Source organism: Sinocyclocheilus anshuiensis, unplaced genomic scaffold (assembly GCF_001515605.1).
Source record: "Sinocyclocheilus anshuiensis isolate Anshui unplaced genomic scaffold, SAMN03320099.WGS_v1.1 scaffold738, whole genome shotgun sequence".
In the NCBI taxonomy this organism is placed as follows: domain Eukaryota; kingdom Metazoa; phylum Chordata; class Actinopteri; order Cypriniformes; family Cyprinidae; genus Sinocyclocheilus; species Sinocyclocheilus anshuiensis.
Window position 1 is genome coordinate 222,326 of NW_015542364.1, and position 24,994 is coordinate 247,319.

A 24,994-nucleotide genomic window follows, 5' to 3' on the forward strand; every position below is an offset into this window, starting at 1 on the left:
TATATATATATATATATACATTAAGATAATATATATTATTTTAATATTTTTCTACAAAGTACACTTCTCTTCTAATTATGCACTATGCAGTATTTTTGCCATACAAGCATGGTGATTTGCATGCTATATTACTGCAATTTCCAATGTTGCAGTATGTGATCATGCAGCAGAATTACTGTTGTACGAGAGTTAAACAATTTCATTCTTGTTTTTGTTAGGAAGTGCTGAACCGCATGCACTCTGTGTGCAATCACTTGAAAAAGAATAAATTATGTGCCTTGAAACTGTTAAACTAGAGCCACAGTTCTCAGCTGTCAGCGTGACTGCATCAGAAATAATGATATGTTGTTATGGTTTGTTGTACTTGGACACAATAGATAAGAAGAAATGTAATTGTCTGCACAGGACACACAACTTTATTCTGGGGTGAATCTGTAGAAGTCTTAAAAACATCACTTGTCATTTATTTGAAATAAAAGACATACTCTTAAAACCTGACTTGCAAAGTCTGTTATCCTCACCGATTCTTGCTAGATTTTGGGCAGTTCATTGTTATATTCGGATCAAGGAGAAACTTCCAAGACTTTTTCCAATTGCTCAGAGATACATTTGCAGGCTCACAAGTTTTTAAATTATTTGAGAATTTCCAAGATTCCATCCATTCTGCAAACATTTCTTCATCTTCATCTTCCACGTTGCCAGATTTGGATTGAACGTTACGCTTTGCTCGTGGTTGCATCTTTGCTATTTTACATGCATCACTCCATCTCTTCATTTGTGGTTTCTGCTGATCTATATCTGAGTACATATGCTTTCTTATCTTTATAGTCTTTGTCATTATCACAGATTCATCCTCATCCTTCCTTTGTTTCGAGTCAAGGTCTATCGTCATGAACCTCCAGGACTTGCTCCAGATTTTCAGCTTCAAGTCTCTGAGCGAAGCAGAAGGTAAATTATAGATGCGTTTGTGTTTGGACCAAAGAATCAGGTCTTGTGCATTGAATGAACTTGGCTTTGCCTCAACCCACGAGGCGATGTTCTTTGGTGGTTGTAGGTTTGACATCTTCCACGATCGACCCCACTCTGACCAGCTCTCGATCTGCATTGATTTGAGAATCACATAGCTCTTGACATCAGACGTCAGGTGAGAATTCAAATAACATTCACCTTGTTTTTGATAAAACTCTGTGCTGGTAAACATCCAAGAATTATCCCAATTTAGCACTTCGTTTTTCATGAGTTGTGCAAGTCCAGGACCATCAAACCTCTTCTTAACCCTCCAGGAGTCCTTCCACTCATTCGCAGGATATCGTTCTTTGAATGTCTGAGAATCAAATGATCTGCTAAATGCATTCGATGCTCTGCAAAGTTCCTTTCTGCCTTTGATTTCCATTGATTTCTCAAACCATGCATGCTCACGTTGGAGATCCTCCAAGCTGGAGATCCTCCAAGAATCAGTCCATGCCGTCATGGAGGGTCTATCATGACGACGCAGATGAGTTGATGACTTCCACGATTGTTCCCAGTCCGCCACGGATCGTGCATATGTATGTTGACATACCGGCTGGGTAGATGCACTTGTCGCTTGTCTTTCCAGAAGATGCTGACGTCTCGTTGACCTCCAGGACTCGGCCCATGCGCAAACCCCTGCTGGTCCATTATGCGGGATATCTTCATTTTCTCGCACTCTTCTAATAGGCCTGGGTTGAGAATTGGCAGACCAACCCTGCTGCCATAAACCGCCGTCTTGGTTGAGAGTTAAGTTGGTGAACTTCCAAGAATCGGCCCATTCAGTGAGAGTTTGTGAGAATTGTGAAGGTGGACTTCTCCGGTTCCTCAAGGTTCTTTCTTCTCTATGCTGACGTTTCGTCATCTTCCAAGAATCCTTCCAGTTTATTTGCTCAGAGAAGTTAAGCATCTCTTGCCACTTCTGGCTTTTTGGCAAAGCAAGTACATTGAATTTCACATGTTCAATTGGTTGCTTGTCTGGTTTCAATGTCTCAACCTTCACTTCCACCTCTTTATTTATCTCTTCTTTATACTCTGACAGATTTTTTATGGTCATCCATGATTTTTCCCATTCAGACAGCTGTGCGTCCCTCCCACCGAACTGAGAGCTCCGTGGAATTGTGTGCTTCATCTCTCTAGACACATTCATTATCACGTTGCAGATGTCGGGATGCAGCTCCTCAGGCTCCATCGCTTGAGATTGGATTGATTTCGTCTCCTTTTCTGATATGGTTTTCGCAACTCTCCAAGATTCACTCCAAGCTGAATTATCTGTAGCTTTAGATTTCATATGAAGCTGCTTTTTAAAGTGCATCCAAGAATTATTCCATGATAATTCGGGTTGTTTTTTCTCATTAGCTGAGGGTTGAATTAAATCATATTTAACATCTACTTCTTTTACAGGCTTCGTTGACTTCCAGGACTCGTTCCAGTCTGATGCGATTTCCTCATTTCCGCAGTCACTTTTATTTGTGTTTTCGTGACACTCTTTTCTTTTCTGACTGAATATCCAAGACTTTTCCCATTCTGGAGTGGCCAGGTCTTGTTTAATGTGTTCGGTGTCTAAAGCTTTGCTGAGTTTCTCCCATAGAAACATGTAATTGGAGCTCATATCATTGTTGGCATCAAACCCAAGATCAAACCATGGTTTTCCATCAGTGCTTGGCTGAAAATTGAGAAACTTCCATGACTGCCCCCAGTCGAACGCACAAGGACTTTCTTCAGGTTGCGGCAAAAGTTGCGAAAACTTCCAAGACTTCGCCCACACCATCAACCCCGGGCAGCTTTCATTGAGCTGACGTAACAGGGCCAGTTTATTGGCTTTTGTAGTCTTCGTCGAGTCCACCTGCCTTTTAATCCGATTGCTCTGGAAGCCTTGAGGCCTGCTAAGGTGCATCTTTTTAGCCTTGTGTGCATCAAGAGTCGATTCTTGGGGAAGCTTTGCTTTTCTCTCCAGTCTTTTAGGGGGTTTTATCTTGGAGGACATGCGCGCCTTCCAATCCTGATTGATTCTATGAAAAGTTTAATTGGTACGGACAACAAACGAAAAGACTTCTCGTTAATTATGAAATGTGTGCTTCTTTTGTTTTAACAGATTATTTAAAGATGGCTGCTGTTATTAAAATTGATATTTACACAATTAAGGCAATTAAAGTTGATGCGACCACAAGCTCATTATCGTTCTGAATGGCCTTATTATGTGCAAACAGAATAGGCAGAGAGGCAGTTGGGATCAAACTGCATTCATGCAATATTAGAGTTACTGTAATTATGAGATGACTCAGAGAGCTGTTCTTGTCTTCTTCAGAATTTATTCTTTTCTATGGCAACGCTCAAAATGCATCAATGAACAGCTTGTAATTATCAGTGTGAGAAAGTTTTTTCCAAGCAGGAAACTAATAATTACAGTAATTCTGACATGGCATGAGTGTGGCAATAGCATGTTCATAGATATTACAAAAGTATATGGAATGGAATTTGTTAAATACAATTACATAAACAAATTGGTTAACTATCAACAAACCCCATATGGCAAAAAGTATATTTTATGTGGCCAAAAATATATGCTAAATATATGTTGTAAACAGTGAAGCTCAATGAAATATATTTTTAAAATAGAAAATATATTTAGTTTCAACCTTCATACATCAAAATATATTTCCAAATGTATTTCGGTGGCAAGAAAATATAAGAATAAGTATTTTTAAAAACATTTCAAAATATTTTTCATTATAAGATTATATCAGTTTTTATTGTTATGTATTTTTTAAATGAATGTTGTTGTTTGTTTGTTTTTTGCTTCACGGGGCTGCTTTTAGCAAATTGGAAATGCCTCAGATATACGTTAGGACATTTTTTGAGCCACAAAGTTGTTTTGTAAATATCGAGTTCAGGTCCTCACCTTTCCAGAGCGCTCTTCCGTATCCTCTCCTCTTCCAGCTGCCTTTTCTGTCTATGCTCCCTCAGTCTGATTTCCCAGACATCCTTCATAATTGAAGCGCCACATACTAACACCTCTGCGTTTTTGTCCATTATTGTAGAGACTCCTGCCGTAAGCGGAGATGAAGCTGTCAGTGGATGAACGAGATTGGATTTAACAAGATTGCAATGTTCCTTTGCATAAACTAACCATAAAATTTGCATTTTTTTTACAACAGCTCATCGAGTAGCATGCATTTGATTAAGCTACTTAATTTAACCAGGACAGGCAATTAAATATAAACAGTACAAAACAAATGCAGACCAAAAAAAATGCTATTTGGAACATTTGCACATTATATAACACATTTAGCAGGAAATCACTTATCAGGCAAAAAAATAACATATGAAATTGCTTCCGTTATTAATTCTAAAATAGCATTACTGGATTGTACTTTCATGCTATATTTAAAAGCAATAAAATTGTGTTTATTCCTAGCGATGTTAATTGTAATTTCAAGAGTGCACTGCATCTAATACTGCTGTCCTGTCAACATAAAAGTGTATTTCTGTGCATAAATGATTAATAAAAACTGCTTGCTTACCCGTCTGGCAGTTCTCTGTCAAATAAGCATCTGGAATCAGAAGCAGCTCTTATAAGTGTCAACTGTAACTAAACTAGCCCGTGTAACCAGGGCTCTTGACCCGGCTATTTTTAACCCCACCAGCTGCCACGTGATTCTGTAACTCATTAGAATTGACAGAAAAATGTGTTTGCATTCATTTAAAATATTCTTTTGCATTTCACCAGAAACTGTACGTTACAATAAACCTGTGACTAAACAGATGTTGTTTTGTCACCCTTGTACATAATGATTAAAGTGGTGTCAGATTTCAGAATAAAAATGAGTTTCATCATGACAAGCGCTGATGATGGAGCTGAGTTTAGGTGGTACATGACACAGTAATTAAAAGTGGGTTATTTGATTCCTTTGAATTACGTGAAAGGATCAAGTAGAGTGTTTTACAGTCTTGTGCTCAATATAGCCACTAGAGCATGATGTTTGCAACGGTTGCATGTTAAATATGTTATGAATGTACAATCTGCATATGACTGGGTACAGTACAGTAGTGAGTAAAAATAGCCACGAACAAGTTGTTCCTTTAAGGGAATAGTTCCCCCAGAACTATTTACTCAGATTTACTCACCCTCAGGTCATCCAAGATGTAGATGAGTTTGTGTCTTCATCAGATTTGGATGAATTGCATCAGTGTCTCAGCAATGGATGCTCTGCAGTGAATGGGTGCCGTCAGAATGAGAGTCCAAACAGCTGATAAAAACATCACAATAATCCACAAGTAATCCACACCACTCCAGTCCATCAGTTAACATCTGGAGAAGACAAAAGCTGCCTGTTTGTAAGAAACAAATCCAGCATTAAGACATTTTTAACTTCAAATGTGGCTTCTGACTAAAATATAAGTCCATAATCCATCATAACACTTCCTGCAGTGAAAAAGTCTGGTTGTCTCTCCCATCAACCCGCATATTTGTTTAAAAACGTTAAAAACTTGTTAATGATGGATTTGTTTCTTACAAACAGGCAGCTTTTGTCTTCTCCAGATGTTAACTGGTGGACTGGAGTGGTGTGGATTAGTGGGATGTTTTTATCAGCTGTTTGGAACCCGCATATTTGTTTAAAAACATTAAAACCTTGTTAATGATGGATTTGTTTCTTACAAACAGGCAGTTTTTGTCTTCTCCAGATGTTAACTGATGGACTGGAGTGGTGAGGATTACTTGTGGATTATTGTGATGTTTTTATCAGCTGTTTGGACTCTCATTCTGACGGCACCCATTCACTGCAGAGGATCTATTGTGATGTAATACTACATTTCTCCTAATCTGCTGAAGAAACAAACTCATCTATATCTTGGATTACCTGAGGGTAAGCCTATTTCCAGCAAATTTTCATTTTTGGATTAAATATTTCTTGTAACACTTACGTACACTGCATGCATATAATCAAATGTTTATATAACTCATTTCATTGTGCTGTTGTTGTGTATGCAACAAATAAAACTTTGATTTCAATTGTCACCAAGTTTGCACAGATATTGTTTTGCTCTTTTAATCTCAGTGCTGCTCGTATGAAAACTGTTCATTTTGCATCGCATTTGTCCTTGTTTCTCACAGAAGTTGCTGACATCCGGAATCTTAACCTTTCAAACGGAGTGAAGAAACTGTGCGGTGCCATTCAGAAGGCAGACAGCTCATTAGGAGACAGAGCGTCAAACTTTGCATGGCTGATAATGATTCAGCTGTCATTACCGTGTCAGTTTTCAGAATAGAAATCACAATAATCAGCTCTGTCAAATGTTCCCCATAAGAAGCAGAAACTTGCACTCGCTGTCAATGCCAAGAATGACATGGATATTCAATCGATAATGCATTGTCAAATGTATCCTAATTAAAATATTTAATTACAGCAAACCAAAGGCAAGGTTGTTAAGTATTTTGGAACAACATTTAAGAGAAAGTTCACCTAAAAATCTAAATTCACGCCATTCAGAACCTGTTTTTTTTTTCCCGCAGCTCTTTTGCATTTAATGACAGTTCATATAGCGACCATGTCTGTCAAGCTCCACAAAGGACTAAAACAATAAAAGCAACATAAAGGCACCATGAAAGTGCTTTTCATGAGGAAAAGACTCAAATTTGAGACCAGTATCAATCTCATCTTTTGTTTTCATGATAAAATGGCATTTAGGTTTGGAACAACGAAATGAGTTTTCATTTTTGGGTGAACTATCCTATGGATTTTTTTAAGGTAATTGCAACTTTTTGTTTCACAATTCGGACTTTATTTCTCACAATTCTAACTTTTTCTCAGAATTGCAAGAAAATGTCAGAATTGTGAGATAAAAACTCAAAATTATAAAGGAAAAAAGGCAGAATCTCAAGATATGAAGAAACCTGCTATTCTGACTTTTATTTTGCAATTCTGAGGTTTTTTCAGTGAATTTTGATTTTACGTCTCGCAATTCTTTTTTTTTTGCCGCAGCATAAAAAATTATAAAAGGTAAGTGCAACTTTATCTCACAATTCTGACTTTTTTCCTCAAAATTGCGAGTTCATATTTGACAATCTGAGTTTATATCTCGCATTTTTATTTTTTCTCAGAACTGTGAGAAAAACGTCAGAATTGCGAGATAAAAACTCAAAATTCTGAGGGAAAAAAAAGCAGAATTGCAAGAGATAAACTCAGAATTGCGCAATATAAACGTGCAATTCTGAGTATTTTTCTCTCGCAATTCTGTTTTTTTTTTTTTTTGTTTCTGCCACAGAATAAAAAATAAAAAAGAAATTGCTACTTTTTATCTCAGGATTCTGACTTTTTTCTCAGAATTGAGAGATCATGTCTTGCAATTCTGCGTTTATATCTCATAATTTTGACTTTTTTTCACATAACTGCAAGAAAAAAATCAGAACTGTGAGATATTGTATGAGTTTATAGAATATAAACTGATATAAACTCGAATTTCGGTGAAAAAAGCAGAATTGCAAGATATAAACTCAGAACTGCATAATATAAACTTGCAATTTCTCTCAATTCTCTCATTTATTTCTTGCAATCCTGACTTTTTTTCTCAGAATTGTGAGCTTATATCTTGTAGTTCTGAGTTTATATCTCACAATTCTTTGTGAGTTTATATGTCACATATTGACGTTTTTCTCAGAATTGCAAGAAAAAAGTGAGAATTTGAGAAAAAGTGAGGAAAAAAAGTCCAAATTGTGAAATAAAGCGAGATAAAAACTCAAAATTCTGAGGGAAAAAAAGCAGAATTGCAAGAGATAAACTCAGAATTGCGCAATATAAACGTGCAATTCTGAGTATTTTTCTCTCGCAATTCTGTTTTTTTTTTTTTTTGTTTCTGCCACAGAATAAAAAATAAAAAAGAAATTGCTACTTTTTATCTCAGGATTCTGACTTTTTTCTCAGAATTGAGAGATCATGTCTTGCAATTCTGCGTTTATATCTCATAATTTTGACTTTTTTTCACATAACTGCAAGAAAAAAATCAGAACTGTGAGATATTGTATGAGTTTATAGAATATAAACTGATATAAACTCGAATTTCGGTGAAAAAAGCAGAATTGCAAGATATAAACTCAGAACTGCATAATATAAACTTGCAATTTCTCTCAATTCTCTCATTTATTTCTTGCAATCCTGACTTTTTTTCTCAGAATTGTGAGCTTATATCTTGTAGTTCTGAGTTTATATCTCACAATTCTTTGTGAGTTTATATGTCACATATTGACGTTTTTCTCAGAATTGCAAGAAAAAAGTGAGAATTTGAGAAAAAGTGAGGAAAAAAAGTCCAAATTGTGAAATAAAAAGTCGCTATTACCCTCTTTTATTTTTCTACCCCAATGCGGAAATAGGCTTTCATATTATTCCTTTAATGCGTTATCAGGAAGTTTATTTCAGCTCATCTATGGAAGGCGTTAAATAAGAATCAGTATTTAGCAAATGCAGCCATATTTAAAATCGAATAAACTCAAGTCAAGTAAACATAATTACACTTCTTACCTCCATAGACGTCATTAAAACTTCCCTGTAAACATGCTGAAACACCTAATGGGCCTGCACTGGCGTTATCCAGAGGCTTGTTAATTATCGGAATGAAACACAAAGATATGTAAATTAATTATGAGCCAGCAGGGGGCTCATATGAGTCAGCAAGATCGCTCTATTACACGCTCTTCACACTGAGAGCTGCAGCAGAACGAAAGCGCCGGTGTCTCATTTCCTCGTCACGCAGCAATCAGCTTTTATAGAACATGCTTTGTCCTGGGATCAAATCCCATGTGATATGATGATGATGAAGTTACATGGATTTAATGGCCATTGACATTTTGGTCTTATATTATTTACGTGCTTTAAGTTTACTGCTGCTTGTGTTGGAAGACAGCTTCAATCCATTCATTCACTTTGCTCTGGTGGAAATCTAATTGGTGCTACAACGAGTAAAATGAGGGTCAAATAGTTTCTTTAGTGAATGTGATTCCTCAAATCACGCATCTTGTCTTCATGGGTAATAAAAAAAAGATTATACAGCCTTGGATCTGGAAAAACACTTCTGATTTGCAAAAAAAAAAAAAAAAAGGGTTCTGGGAAGTTACTAGCCGGTTGTGTAAACATGCTGAAACACCTAATGGGCCTGCACTGGCGTTATCCAGAGGCTTGTTAATTATCGGAATGAAACACAAAGATATGTAAATTAATTATGAGCCAGCAGGGGGCTCATATGAGTCAGCAAGATCGCTCTATTACACGCTCTTCACACTGAGAGCTGCAGCAGAACGAAAGCGCCGGTGTCTCATTTCCTCGTCACGCAGCAATCAGCTTTTATAGAACATGCTTTGTCCTGGGATCAAATCCCATGTGATATGATGATGATGAAGTTACATGGATTTAATGGCCATTGACATTTTGGTCTTATATTATTTACGTGCTTTAAGTTTACTGCTGCTTGTGTTGGAAGACAGCTTCAATCCATTCATTCACTTTGCTCTGGTGGAAATCTAATTGGTGCTACAACGAGTAAAATGAGGGTCAAATAGTTTCTTTAGTGAATGTGATTCCTCAAATCACGCATCTTGTCTTCATGGGTAATAAAAAAAAGATTATACAGCCTTGGATCTGGAAAAACACTTCTGATTTGCAAAAAAAAAAAAAAAAGGGTTCTGGGTAGTTACTAGCCGGTTGCTAGGGTGTTCAGGATGGTTGCTAGGGCATTGCTATACAATTGTGTCCTGGGCAATTGCTAGAGTGTTCTGGATGGTTGCTAGTATCTTGCTAGAGTGCCCTGGGCCGTTGCTAGACAGTTGCTAGGGTGTTATGGGTGGTTGCTATGGTACTGCTATACAACTGTGTCCTGGGCAGTTGCTAGAGTATTCTTGGTGGTTGCTATGCAGTTGCTAGGGTGTTCAGGATGGCTGCTAGGGCATTGCTATAAAATAGTGTCCTGGGCAGTTGCTAGAGTGTTCTGGATGGTTTCTAGGTGGTTGCTAGTGTGTTCTGTGTGGTTGCTAGGGCGTTGCTATGCAGTTGCTAGAGTGCCCTGGGCTGTTGCTAGATGGTTACTAGGGTGTTATGGGTGGTTGCTAGGGCACTGCTATACAGTTGTGTCCTGGGCAGTTGCTAGACAGTTCTGGGGGGTTGCTAGGTGGTTGCTAGGCTGTTCTGGGTGGTTGCTAGCACGTTGCTATGCAGTTGATAGACAGTTGCTGGGGTGTTCTGGTTGGTTGCTAGGGCATTGCTATACAATTGTGTCCTGGGTGCTAGGCTGCTCTGGGAGGTTGCTTGGGTGTTGCTATTCAGTTTCTAGAGTGGTCTTGGGTGGTTGCTAAGCAGTTGCTAGGATATTATAAGTGGTTGCTATGGCACTGCTATATAGTTGTGTCCTGGGCAGTAGCTAGGGGGTTCTGGATGGTTGCTAGGTGGTTGCTAGACTACACTGGATGGTTGTTAGGGTGTTATGGGTGGTTGTTAGGGCATTGGAATACAATTGTGCTCTGGGTAGCTGCTAGATTGATTTAGGGGGTTGTTGGGCAGTTGCTAGGCTACCCTGGGTGGTTGCTAGGTCGTTGCTATGCAGTTGCTAGAGTGTCCCGGGTAGGGTTAGGTGGCTGCTAGGGTGTTCTGGTTGCTACTTCTACTTCAAATAATTTCAGCATACCAATACTATGTTTTTTTATTTTGTTTTGTTTTTCATAATTTTCACCTGTCGGACCATAAACCAGGTAGGAAACTTCCCACAGACGGATATTAATGGAGGAACCTTTATGTTGTGCACAGGCAAACATCACTTACTATTTCCTAGCAATTGCATTTGAATAGTCGTCTAATTTAAAAGACAAGTGAACAGTACAAGCAGGCACATTTAATCTGAATTTGTCCCCTCAAATGGGCGTCTCGCTGCCCACCTCTGCTACTCTAATTACCTCACACATTCCCCTGGCAGCAACATGACAGACTGTCAGCCGTACCAGAAACAGAAATGTACCTGTGAGCAGAAAGAATAAACCACCTTTTGACTCCTTCTGCATCTGTAACAAAAGCGCAGCTCCACAGTCGAGCTGAAGACAGCAGCGCAGCGCAGAGACTCGTGACCTCGGCCGCTCACTCGCTGCTCATTAGTGCAAGCGATTTAATCCTTCTTTATGTGAATGAATTATCTAATTAAACCTCTTTAGCCCATTAGCAAACACAGAATGCATGCATTTATGAACTCTGCTTTGCATTAAATCAAGCAAATGAAATCCAAATTAAATTGCATATGAAATAAACTAGAAATAAATAAATAAATTTGCTGCTATGTTAAAGTGTTTTGGTGGTTGACAGGACATTGATATACGGTTGCTAAGCTGTTGCTAGGGTGTTCTGAGTAGATATGGATTTAGTTTATTTTTTTTTTATTTGTTTTATCATCTGTGATAATGTATTTGTAATGTTTATTTATTTGTGAATGTATATGTACTTTCAATCATGAACCCTAAATATGAACAATAATAAGTTATTTTAGTATTAGTTATATACTATATTTACTGTTTAATATTTTGAATTAGCTTTTATTTTTATATTTTCAGTTTTCATTTTAATTTTAGTATAAGTTTTAGCAATTTTGTTATGTGCTTTTGTTATTTTTGTTTTTTTAATATTTCTATTTAGTTTATTTTTTATTTCAGTTTGAGTCATTTTAGCTTAAACATTTCAGTTTTTCAATTTTAAGTTTTTCTATGTAATATTTTTTCCAGCTTTATTTCTATTACTGAAAACAATTTTTATTAGTTTTAATTTTAGTCATTAATAACAACACTGATAAGTGATGTGCTTTTACCATTTTTATTAATTTGTTTGTTTTAAATATTTCTATTTATCTTTTATTTCTTTTTATTTCAGTTTTAGTCATTTTAGTACTTCAACTTAAATGTGTTTATTTCAGTAATTGTCCTAAACAACATTTTATTTTAATTCTAGCTTCATTTCAATTACTGAAAACATTTTAGTTAAAAGTAACAACAGATCGTGATGCGCTTTTGACTTTTTTATTCTTTTTAAAATATTTCTTTTAGCCATTTTCAACTTATTTATTCAACTTCAACTTATTTATTTCAAACATATTTATTGCATATTTAAGTTTATTTCATTTGCCAAGGCAAAGTTCCTAATTTTGGTTTAGGTTTTTTAAGCATTTTTTTTTTTTAATTCTAGCTTTATTTCAATGACTGAACATTATTTTTAATAGATTTATTTTTAATTAATTTCATAAAAAGGTCATGGTTCTCTTGCTCTTGCTCATGCAATATAGCAGCATCTATAATGTCAAGCACAACATGAAAAGCATTCAGTCTGACCTTTAGCCTTTCAGGTTTGGCCTGCGTCACACACTCCATCAACTTTATTTAGCAACTGGTCGACGTCTGCGTTAAAGATCATTCCTCTATAGATGCACAGAGCGGCTGCTCTGTTGAGAAACAATTCTCAGCGACAATTAGAGGAAATGTTGGCATGAATGTCAAAAACGTTAATGGCACTACAAGAAAAGCGCTCCCAGCAGTGATGCATTGTGCCTGGAAATGAAAAATGCATCAACCTGAGCCATGTAATTTGCATGCAATTTCTTTTTAAAAGGATGATTTTTCCCACCAGACTAAATTAACTGTTTTTTTATTATGCAAAAGGCAGACATACATTAAATGTGAAATGTAAAACAGGACAGGTCCATCACTGAAACTTGCATTTAGATAATATTATGCTTTTTCTATTTAAAGACATTAATTTAAAATTGAGTTCAGATTTATGAAGAGAGAGAAACCAGGGCACATATACCGAAGTGTATTTGAAGTTTCTGGTTGTGTAGTTGAAACGAAAGAATGGCAAACTAAAACGTTTGAAAGTTCTTCACCTCTCGGGCTCCAAGAGGAATCGGCTAATTAGAAACCAATAACAAAGCATATGAACAGAAATAGAGCGGGATGCGGCTGCTGTGCTTTACACTCCTCTTTAAAGAAGCAAACCGCATCAAACACCAAAAAATCCTCAAAGAAAACTTCCTCTAATTACTTTAGGTGTTCGGCGGTTATATATACCTGCTGCCGTTCCTTTGGAAATGTCAGCCTGTGGGAACAAACTCACCAGAGAACTCATATGATTTTCATGCAAAAATGTCATAAACAAATAAGAAACCGCAGCAATTGAGAATTATTCTGGAAGCACAGGTCAGACTGTGCCTCAACAAACACCAAACTACTTCAACAATAATTTGATATTTATATCAGGTTTTCAAATTAAGAGATAAGATATGCCCTTTACTACATCTAGACAATAAAAACAACACATAAACACACAAATAAATGCAATATAAACAAAAACAATGTGCAATGAAAAGGTACACTTATAGGCAAAAGCAGCTGCATAGGTGCTGTGCACTGGATTGTCCAAGTATTATGAATAAATTATGTAAATTTGCATTGAATGAAAAATAGGTACGGAATAAATAAATATGTGAGTTAATAGAACTGTGAAAGGAAAAATTTATGCACTAGCAAAAGTTTGACTTCATTTATGTGTCTGAGCTTAAAAACTTTGATTGTCCTTTTGATTGAATGAACTGAGCTGGAATCCAGACAAAAACAAGAAGCCAGAATAAATCATGAAAATAGTCCGAATAAATAATTAAGTAGTTAAGTCACTAAGTAATGATCTAAACCATATGGCAAATTTTTTTTCTAGCCAAAATGTATTAAATATCTGCTAAATATATGTTACAAACAGTGTAAAATGAACAGTGAACAGTGAAAAATATATTTTTGAAATAGAAAATGTTTACTTTGAACCTTCACATGCAAAAATATTTTTCAAAAAGTATTTCTGAGGCAAGAAACTACATTCTCAATCTTACAGTATAGCCTACATTTAGGCTAAATGCCTAAATGTGAATGAAACGGCCTCTATCAAAATTAGATTTATATTGACTTAATAATGTTTATTTTTTATTTATATTGTATTTTGTTTACATTGTAAGGTATGTTCTTTGCTGATTTTTATTCAAATGTGTTATATGTTCATAGACAACAAATAAAGTTTTTCATCAAAAGTGGCACAGTGATTGTATTTTCTTGGATTTAAATATATGAAGAGCAAAATGTATTTTTAAATGCTTTTTTTTTTTTTTTAATATATGTTTATATTTTTAGAATTAAAACATATACATATATTTATATATATACAAAAAAATCCTAAATGTAAAATATATTTACTAAAACATATTTTAGCAAATATTTTTTGTCTATATAGCCTTTTGAATGTAACAAGGCTGAGAGGGATAGAGTTGACTTTACAATGGTAAGCTACGCACTGTATAAAAGTCCCGGATCATATCATTTTTACAACTTTCAAAACTTTTTATGGAGTTTTTGTCCACTTTTAAGTTGTTGTTGTTTTCCACTCACTGCACTTCTGTCCCTCACAGCCTCAATTTCATTTCTATCACAAAATAAATATGGCGCTACCCTGACTAAAGTCTATAATCTAAATGTTTTTCACTTGAGAAACAAAGATGCTTGGTACAATCCCGCATTACAGAGCATCAAAGTGCTTTGAGGCGTTCGGGCGCAGATTGAGCCTCTAATCGCTTCTCTGTGATACTGAAGAGAATCGATTCGCTTCAAACCGGTTTGACTGACGGAACTAATATGAATGGACGCTGATTTGCAATAGCGGGTGACTATGGGAGGGGTTTACAGGTGTTAATGGCGCGTCATGAGGGAGTCTGAAGCCCTAAAGATAAATAACAGACCCAGCAGAGGGTGTTCTGGTCATTTGGTTTGCGATGGTGACACTGGGAATGTTTTGATGCTGTTGGATCAGTGCTGAGCAGATCGGGTGTTTTTCTAGCGAGAGGAATTATGAATAAACTATTCGGGTGAGCAAGTGATTCACGATTCGTTTTGGAATAATCGAATCGCTTGTCTTTCTCCTCATGCCTCTCACATTTGCTATTCTTACCTACAGGTTCTTTCTGTCTGCTGTGGTGGTCTCTCAGGCGGTTTCGTCTGAATCAGGTAAAAGTCGGGTTTTTACGTTGTTTATATCCATAGGCGTTTGGGTTTTCATCGCTCCTTTATAACATGGATTCGCGTTTTTCTCCCAGGATGTGAAGGAGCAGAATGTGGGAAAGCTGGAGTCTCTGGAAAGCCAAAACAACACGCGGAATTCTTGAATAAGTTCAACGAAATGAACACGCAAACGCCGCAACGTCAACCCCACAACGCCGAGGCCGTGCTACCTTTCATAGGACTGACCGGAGGTGAGATCATCATTACCACACTGAAAACATTTTTTTGTAAATAAATATTATTGGAGTACATTTTAATTACTATTTAAAAAATACTATTATTATCGTTTTATTTTATTATTATTTAAAATAAAACTTTGTCATTTTTTTTTCAGTCAAAATTTCACTTAGGCTATAATTCAACACGTTACTTGATTTGTCTTTGAATTTAATTGTGTATTTTTGTTTTACACTATTTTTTTCTTATGGATCCTAATAAATCAAGGCCTTAGAAGGAGCAGAAAGTCTTACATTCATAAAGTCATGGAATTATATATTGCATGCACTGCAAAAACAAAAAAGGAAAAAAGAATATCTAACCCCAGTATTTTTGTTTTCTTTTCCAATGCAAATATCTAAACATGGCAAATGGAACAAAATTAAATGAGTTCATGCTTTTTAAAAAAAAGGACAGATATCTGTCAATATTTTGTTTTTTAGCTTTAAGCATTAATTAGCTTAATTTTGATACTTTTTTTTCCAAAAAACAAGACTTGATATGTCAAGTTATCTTTATTTAAGAATGTCAATTGTGTACTAAAACTTTTAAAAAATTGTGTATTAAAAATTGTTTACATTTTAAATTAAGTTGATTTTTCTGAACCTACTGTCAGATATTTGTTCTTGTTTTAACCATAAACTCATTTTGATCTCATAAAGATCTCTTTATGGCATTATGCTTCTCAAGTATACTGAAAAAAAAATTATTAATTGAATTTACTACATTTTTTAAGGTAAGTGGTTGCAATCAATGTATTTTAGCTACATTTAAACTAAACAAATTTAGTTGACTAACTTTCAACTTTTTTATTTAAATGCAGCTAAAATGAATTGTTTGCAACCACTTACTTAAAAGAAAAAATTAGTATACATTTTTTTTTTCAGTGTAAATGTATCTTGATTTAAGCATCTTTGGACATTTGCACTGTAAAATGACAAAAAATACAGAGGAAAGCATCACAATTCTAGAATTATCTGTTGCACTTTAATTGCACGGCACTTACAAACACAAACCAGAGTAAGCAATGTGCATGAAGTAGAAAACGTGCATTTTCTATCCATTTATTAATGGGAATTCCAGTGTTGTCAGGCGTAACGGCCCGCACAGTGTCTGGATGGTTTGTGTTGTGTTGGGAAACAGATGTTGGTAGCAGCTGTTTAGATTACACGTCATAAATTTTGTAGGAAGGGGCTGCTGTTTTGCGTTTGCATCCTTGTATTTAACATCTTTATTCTGCTGTTTCTCATTTCAGTTGCTAAACAAAGCCGTACCTGCTGCAAGAATGGTGGAACGTGCATTTTGGGAAGCTTCTGCGCCTGTCCGAAGCACTTCACCGGCCGCAGCTGCGAATACGACGAGCGCCTCAGGTAATTAAATGACGTCAGGATTGAGCCGTATGGCTGCACAAGGTTTTTAAATGACTGTGTGTGTTTATTTTGCCAGTGATTGTGGTGTGATTCCACATGGAGAATGGGTTCAGAAAGGATGCTCGTACTGCAGATGTGGATATGGACTTCTGCACTGCTTCCCGCATGTTTTCAGCAAAGACTGTGGTGAGTTTATAGATGCATGTTTGCTGTTGTTTATCTCCAACTAAACCAGTTACAGCACCTTGAAGGATATTAAGTGTGTCTGGCATCATGTTATCAACTTTCCTTAAAAAAGGCCCCTAAAATGACCTTCTCACTCAGTCTAAACATTCTTAAATCCAGATACATTTACTTGAAATATATATATGACATAATATATTAAGTCGTGTTTCCTAAAAGTTTATGCTTAAAAAAAAAAAAAGGAAAATATCTGCCAGTGCATGGGGTCAGAAAAATGAACTATGTATTATTTTTGTTCAATTTGCTAATTATTTTTTCTAATTATTTTGCTTCTCAAGTAAATGTATCTAGATTTAAGAATGTTTAGATGTTTGTAATACAATTTTTTTATCTAGTTATCTTTAAGAACTTTTAGATATTTGGACTGAAAAATGACGAGTGAGAAAGTGCTTTTTGCCTGTTTTATTGTCATTTCTCATTATATTCCAGTGAGGAAGGATGATAACATGATGCCAGACACACTCTTAACATCCTGTAACTGGTTTAGCTGGAGATAAACAACAATAGACAGAAGTTCTCACCTCCAACGCTTCCCTAACAGAGCTGTGAATCACTGACTAGCCCTTGATTCAACCTGATGGCAGATGATTATTCAGACCGTCTGCTATTTCTTCAAATAACAACTAGCGCTTGATTCAACCTGATGGCAGATGATTATTCAGACCGTCTGCTATTTCTTCAAATAACATTCCTGTATATTATTTCGAGTGCATTTATCTTTTTTATTATCTTCTTTCAGACGACTCTCAGGAAGTTCGGTGGTACCGTTCAAGCTCCCTCAGAACGTTGTCTTCTTCAGTCGTCATGTTTGTTGCCTTTATTTTACCATTTCTACTGGCAGTTAGTTTTCTTAACTAGGTTTTCTACATAAATGCTCTATTAGACTATACGAACAAGATTTTCTTTGACATTAAGGGCAGCATTTATTGGTGGCACTGAAATGCGTTTTGCTTCCAGTGGAAGTGTAACTGGCTGTGTTAAAAGCAACTGTTTAGTGAAGGAAAATGTACATAGGATTTATATTGAACATATATTGTGTGTGTGTGTGTGTGTGTGTGTCAGTGCGCAGCCGAGCCAAAATGAATTCTGTCTGTTTCTATGTCTCTGTATGAATTTGTTATACAAGAGAACGCACTGGCTAAAAGTGAAGTGACTTTTTATATTCTGCATCTGTTTTGCTTTTAAAATATGCACGTCATCTGAACAATGCGCTTGTTTTAAAGTCAAGTTCTCTCCTCATCTGTGCTGGGAGCTTTGGTTTGCTGTGCTCGTCAGAGGAGAGAGAGGCAGATAATGCTCAGATAGCCCGTGATTGTTGACCTTTCGGCTATTTTCTCTTATCTTATATAAACAATCATCCAGCCAATCAATCTCCGTGACTATCTTGACCTTCTTGAGTTGCCTGGTGATGTACTGTAACACTCTGTATGATTGAGCGAATGAATTTGTCTCATCTAATTAAAACTCGCATCAATAACTGAGATGACTGACTGTTTACTGACTTCAATTAAGCTATTTATCATGGGCGCCGAAAATTAGATTGCATCCCAGTAAACCGAGGCTATGAACTATGAACTTTTAGGTGCAAAAATGACTTGAAGTTTTAATTTTGTAACATTTTTTTGGTATAAAACATAGTATTTATTTTCTAATATTAATTCAAGCTCATTTTTAGTAAAACTTCTAAAGACTCCAATTATCTACACGGTGTTTGCTTTTTCAAAGTTGTAAATAATACAAAGATTATTAGAGAAGAAAATACTATTTCAGTCTTTCTAAAACTGCATGTGTTACTTGCCATTCCTTTGTCACTTTTAGTGAAATTTACTAGCAATTTCTGAGCCTCAGAGTTTCTGTACCATTTTTTTTTGGTTTGTATATAAAAAAAGACTTTCTTTCTGTGTCTGGGCTGAAAGCTCTCTTCAGAAACAGACTGAATAAACAGAGATACTCGAGGACTCTTTTACACTATAATGCTGCTGTTCTCTTTGGTATTAATAGCGGGGTGGGGTTGGGCAGACCATCCTAAGCCCTGCATCTTCTCCATTGTCAAGCGTGATAACGGCCTCATTCTGCATGGAGAATCTACTCTTGCATGCAAAACAGATGCTTACATGTCAAAGAGATGCTTATAGGGGCATCTCATGTGATAAAGACTAGGATATGGCCCAGCCTGCTATTCAGGATTTAGGAACAGAAACAGTTTAGCTCAGTTAAACTCATTTTGATATTTATTTTTGCGTGAGGAGAAAGTCACAAATATTTATTCTCATTATTCTTATTCTAATTCTTATATGCATTCTCAGAGGCAATTCTCATTATTGCAATAAAAAAAAAACATTTTTTATTCTTTCTTACGAAAAGCAATATTGTTGCAATATTGCTATTGTTAAAAATACAATTAAAATGATATATCACATATACAATACTGTTAAAAAGCTTGTGGTTGGTAAAATTTTTTTATTTAAAAAAGGCTCTTCTGCTCACCAAGGCTGCATTTATTTGATCAAAAATAATGCTGTAAAAAATGTGAAATATTATTACTATTTAAAATAGCTGTTTTCTACGCGAATATAGTTTCAAATATAAGTTATTTCTGTGATGCGCAGCTGAATTTTCAGCATCATTACTCCAGTCTTCAGTGTCACATGATCTTCAGAAATCATTCTAATATGCTGATTTGCTGCTCAAGAAACATTTCTGATTATTATCAATGTTGAAAACAGTTGTGCTGCACAATATTTTTGTACATATTCTTTTAATGATTCTTTGATGAATAGAAAGTTCAAAATAACAGTATTTATTTGAAATAGAAAACTTTTGTAACATTATAAATGTCTTTACTGTCACTTTTGATCAGTTTAATGCATCCTTGCTGAATAAAAATATAAATTTCTTCCAGTCCAGACACCAAACTTTTAGCATACATACAATTTATAGTTTAATTTAATTTAAAAAATGTTTTAATAAGAAACACTGTATTACAGAATTGTAAAAAATATCGAATCCCTTTTGAGAATAATGAAAAACAACCTAAAATACAAAAACAAAAAAAAGTAGGAAAATATGGTACATTTTCACAGAAATAATGTAAAACTTCTGAATAGTCCCTAAGCAGTGTTATTATAGTATATGTGAGATCCTATTTTGTAAATTAAGTTTGTATAAATATTTTGTTTGCATTTTAATTTTAGTTTTAAATTTAAGATTTAAAAAAATGTCTAAATAGTTTTTAATCATATGTTTTAGTTTTAGTTATTTTAGTACGTCAAGTTAAACTAAATGGAAATGAAAAATGTTGCTCTGGTAACTGTTAACTGAAATAATACAAGTACATTTTTTTTTTTAATTCAGTTCAAATTGATTTTAATTTACAAGGTTTTTTTGGGTTTTAGTTAACTAAAATAACGTTGTCCCCCCATTTTTTTATGCAAAATGTAACTTTTGCCTTTGGTTTTGTGGTCTGAATTGTTCATTGGTGAACGAGAGCCAAAGTCAGAGTGTGTTGCAGCAAAAGTTGACATTTTAAAGTTTTTAGCCGCAGTTTTCCTCAGCGTCCTTGTGACGCACCATCTCCTCTGAACTCTCTGGATTCGGCGCCTCGAGGCCTCCGACTCTAAAGTGGCATTAGACATTCTTTAAGTTTCATTGATCCCCTTAAAATAAGCTGCTCTATCTTCTAACCTCCAGAGATTAATCCAGTAGCGACAAAGCTGGCCACATCAGGAGACTTTTTTTACTCTGTTACCATTCTTCGAGCTTCAGGAAGTGCAACATTTTCCAGCGTCACGACATTCAGACGCTCCGGAAATAGGAATAATGGGAGCGTTTAGAAAGTGACTCCTAAGAGAAACTCCCTCCCGCTATAATATAATCGGTCCTCGCTCTGTATGCGATTGTTTCCATGATAGCGCTTCATTTGCACAAGCCGCTCGAGTGCTTTGATGGAGGCCTGGCATGAGGGTTTAATTGGGCTGAAGGAGCTCAGCAGGAGTTTCCTCGCTGAAAAGACTGGATGCATGGGATTACACGCAGGAAATCTGTCTGGGATTGTGCTGATTGGACGGGGGATGCTTTTGTAGCAATTGCAGGTGAACATTTAAGTGATTGCATCACTTACAGAAAAAAAAGGGGTGTTTCAAACAAGCTCCTGAGATGCAAGCGAGTTTATCTTCATCTTTTCCGAGCTTATATCCATTTGATGAAGCACAGGCACTTCAAACACAGCCTCTTTCTCCCTCAGCAGGTGTTCTTTCTCTTTTCCAAGTGTTTGATTCAACCTTAATGCTCATATAGGTTCATTGTCTTGGATATGCATGGATCGGCTCAATCCAGGCGGGGAGTCATATACTATTGATAAAAAGATGGCATTATTAATGCATGGCATATTTGACTGCGGCCCGTTTCATATGTGTGTGAAAACGCCAATCACAAATTTTCTTTTCCAATTTCAAGTAGCCCAAAGGTTTGCTCGAGCTCTCTCTAAAAGTATTAGACCGAAGTTTATTGGAGTTAGACTGAAACTTTGTTAAAGCTTGCAGCTCAAGAAAAGCTCAAGAGATGAACACAGATCTCCCAAAATATAGACCACTTTTGTCTGTTTATCTTCATTTTTTTTCTCTAAGACAGCAATGAGGTTAAATGGAGAGCAAATATAGACTTTCTGACTCAATGTGTTTGTCTTTATTTCTCCTTAAATATCAGAGAGAAAGTTTGCAATGTGAATAAAACACAATAAATAAAAGCAACCTCTGAGTTTTTATAAAACTCAAGTCATGCTATCTCAACATGTAAATATTATAATTGCACATGTGCATCACTTTAAACAGGTTTGTCCAAAGTAACGCATTTCGTCAGGTGTAAACTTTGTTTTAAGTGGATAAAATACTTTAAAACTTTTAAATTAAAAATCTTTTTTATTGGAGTCTGTTGATATCAGCAGGACTGAACTTGATCTCAGTGCAAAGCAGTTCAGTGAGTCGTTTCTGATCTTTAAGTCCACAAATAATGACTTTAATCTTGAATAAGGTTTTATGAATTTGCATAGCAAGACAAACAATCTTTTTCAGGTGTGACTTTTAAATTATGCAACTTAATCTCTAGTTTGTTTCTCAGAAAATACTTTGTATATTATAATCATATTCACACAAATTATAGCAAATGCACTGAGACTACTTTTAAAAAGTCTGGATTGATTGATTTTAACCTGGAAATAAACAATATTTCAGGATTATGTAAATGTTCAAATGCAAAAAAGATTTGCCATACAAATATTAAGATGAAAATGTATATTTTAATCAAATATCAGTAAATGAGAGGCAATAATCATGCAAATTATTCTCTACAGTTTATTTCTCAAAGATATGTACTCTGTAAAAAAAAAAATCTGTGAAATTTACGGTAAAATACCGGCAGCTGTGGTTGCCAGAACTTCACCGTAAAAAATATAGGGATACTGAAGTAGTGCAATAAACATTGATTTAACAACATTAGATGTAAGACTAAACCCTAATGTACACAACTGATAAGAAAAAAACGAAGAAAAAACATGTTATTTCAACAAAAAAACATCAAATATGAAGTGTCATGCAGGGAATTCTGGGAGTGTCAATTTACGGTTTTTCACTGTAAATTATACAATGACTTTTTCTTTTTCACTTCCAAAAACCGTACATTTAATGTAATTTTTTACTGTAAAATTACATTAAATGTAATTACATTTATTCACCGAATATAGTATGGAAACTTACTGTTAACCAGTTAACAGGTTTTTACTGTAGCATTTTTACAGTCCTTTACTGTTAAAATCACAATAATTTTTACAGTGATATATTATAATCATATTCATGCAAATTATATCAAATGCACTGAGACCACATTAAAAATATTGTTTAATTTTATTTCTCAATTAAACCTTGTTTTAGGATTGTGAAAATGTAAAATGAAAAAAGTCTTATCATAAAAAATATGGTGTATATATATATATATATATATATATATATATATTAAGATGAAAATTGGTAGTAATTTAGTAATGTTTTTTGTTTTTGTTTTTAAAGATTATAGTATAATCATATTGATGCATATATTACAAAATGTACTAGGAGCACATAAAAAATGGGATTACTTATTTATTTACTTTTTCAATAAACCGAAATGAAATATTAAGATGAAAATGATTAGTAATTTATTAATGTTTTTTAAAAAGTTTTTAATGATTATAATCATATTGATGCAAATATTACAAAAATGCACTAGGACATCACAGAAATCTGGGATTATTTATTTATTTACTTAAAAGTTTAGCAATAAACTGAAAAATAAATATTAAGATGAAAATGTAAGTTTTTAATCAAATATCACTAAATTAGTTACATTATTTTATTTTCCATTAATTTAAAAAAAAAAATTCTACAGTTTGTTTCTCAAAAAAAAGATAGCATATTATTATCATATTCATGAAACTATCTAATGCACCGGGCCTACATTTATTTATGTATTTATCCATTCATTCATTCCTAAAAATAAAAACACTGTTTTGTCATAAAATGAAACAGAAACAGTACACCATTTCTAGATACAAATCAAAGTTTTTAATTAAATAAATTAAATAAAATGAGTGTCATTGATCATGTGACACGTCATTGTACACATTTAGATTTTCATGCTTCCACTGAAGCTCAATGAAACATCTCAAATCAAGCCGGAGAACATGATCATTAGTGGAGCTGATGAAGCTCTAATGACACACCAAACACTGACACAATCTCACATGCATGTTCATTTCTGAATCCCACTTTTCACTCAAACTGCGCTGTCATTTGCGCTGTGTGTTTGTTATCCTGACCTGATTCTCAGCCCTGTCCCGGTGGAAAGCTGGTGTGACGGTGGCAAATGTCTCTTCTGTGTGGCAGTAAACAGAGGTAGATGGGGTAAACAGAGCGAGGGGCCGTCAGGGGCCAGGACTCGGGCTCCGGTAATAGGGAGGGAGTGGAGAGTTAACAGTAAACACTCACACAACAGACACGCAGCCCTATACATCACAGACAGAGGACATGTTTACCTCGAACCTTACAGACGCTCAGAGCTCTTCTGCAGAGGTGCATGAGAAAAAAGGAATTGCCTTGTCTTATTTTATCATCTCTCTCTCCCCGGTCACCCTTTGTACCTTCATCTTCACTCATCCTTTGTTCACCCTCCTATTTCTCTTCCGTCTGTCCCCTGTCTTCACATTTCCCGTGGCTAAGTTTAAACGCTGCGCCTGCGCTGTGTCCTCTCGTCTGCTCGTTCTGAGATCTCTCTTCTTATCTGAAGGTGATATGGTAAGAAGGCAGGCCTGGATGGTCCTCTACAGCACTGATCCTCCACAGATGGGCCGATGGGATGGTGAAATAGTCATCAATAGTCAATCGAGAAAACATGCCATTAAATATGGTTTCGTTTGAAACCATTAAAAAAAAACAGTTTGTGCCACAATGTGTTGAATGCATGAAACCATCGGAATTCGGATACATTTAAAAAGATTAATCGCGATTAATCATTTGACAGCACTCATTTTAATAGATCACAATATATAGTATATTATTAGTCATTGAATAAATACAAAAATAAATATTGATCATTTTCAGATATTCATAATATATTTTCAGTGTTTGATTTGAAGGACACTTGTTTACTTTTGTACATTAAACCAAAATCTTATTAAAATAAAAAATAAATAATACTACAATATTATTCATATTAAAGTTTAATGTATAACCTAAATAATACATTGTGATATTATTATTATTATATTAATAATAAGTATTCATAATTTAATATTTCGAGAAAACATGCCATTAAATATGGTTTCGTTTGAAACCATTAAAAAAAAACAGTTTGTGCCACAATGTGTTGAATGCATGAAACCATCGGAATTCGGATACATTTAAAAAGTTCAATAATTTCATATTAAAACAAACAAACAAATTATTTAATTTTTATATTTTAATTAGTGCTGTCAAATGATTAATCGCGATTAATCGCATCCAAAATATTTTATTTTGGA

General features: G+C 35.0%; 2 protein-coding genes across 3 annotated transcripts in view; one reads left to right on the forward strand and one right to left on the reverse strand.

The window, feature by feature from the left end:
• Positions 1 to 200: 200 nt before the first annotated feature.
• The window catches only part of LOC107692019 (uncharacterized), a 34,186-nt gene continuing 9,392 nt past the window's right edge, over positions 201 to 24,994 (reverse strand). The window contains exons 3-5 of one of the 2 annotated variants that reach the window (XM_016490895.1): positions 4,533 to 4,562; positions 3,911 to 4,076; positions 201 to 3,020 (exon numbers count right to left, since the gene is read on the reverse strand). In XM_016490895.1, the coding sequence (XP_016346381.1) occupies positions 518 to 3,020; positions 3,911 to 4,076; positions 4,533 to 4,562 (2,699 nt within the window). In that variant the 3' untranslated portion in view covers positions 201 to 517. Of the gene's footprint in view, positions 3,021 to 3,910; positions 4,077 to 4,532; positions 4,606 to 24,994 lie in introns of those variants that run through there. The other variant, XM_016490896.1, reaches the window with a different exon arrangement.
• On the forward strand, positions 14,708 to 18,444 carry LOC107692024 (cryptic protein-like). The gene is made up of 6 exons (XM_016490903.1): positions 14,708 to 14,925; positions 15,015 to 15,064; positions 15,154 to 15,309; positions 16,590 to 16,704; positions 16,781 to 16,890; positions 17,687 to 18,444. Exons 1-6 carry the CDS (start codon positions 14,909 to 14,911, stop codon positions 17,803 to 17,805), a joined length of 567 nt encoding a protein of 188 aa, XP_016346389.1. The 5' UTR covers positions 14,708 to 14,908; the 3' UTR covers positions 17,806 to 18,444.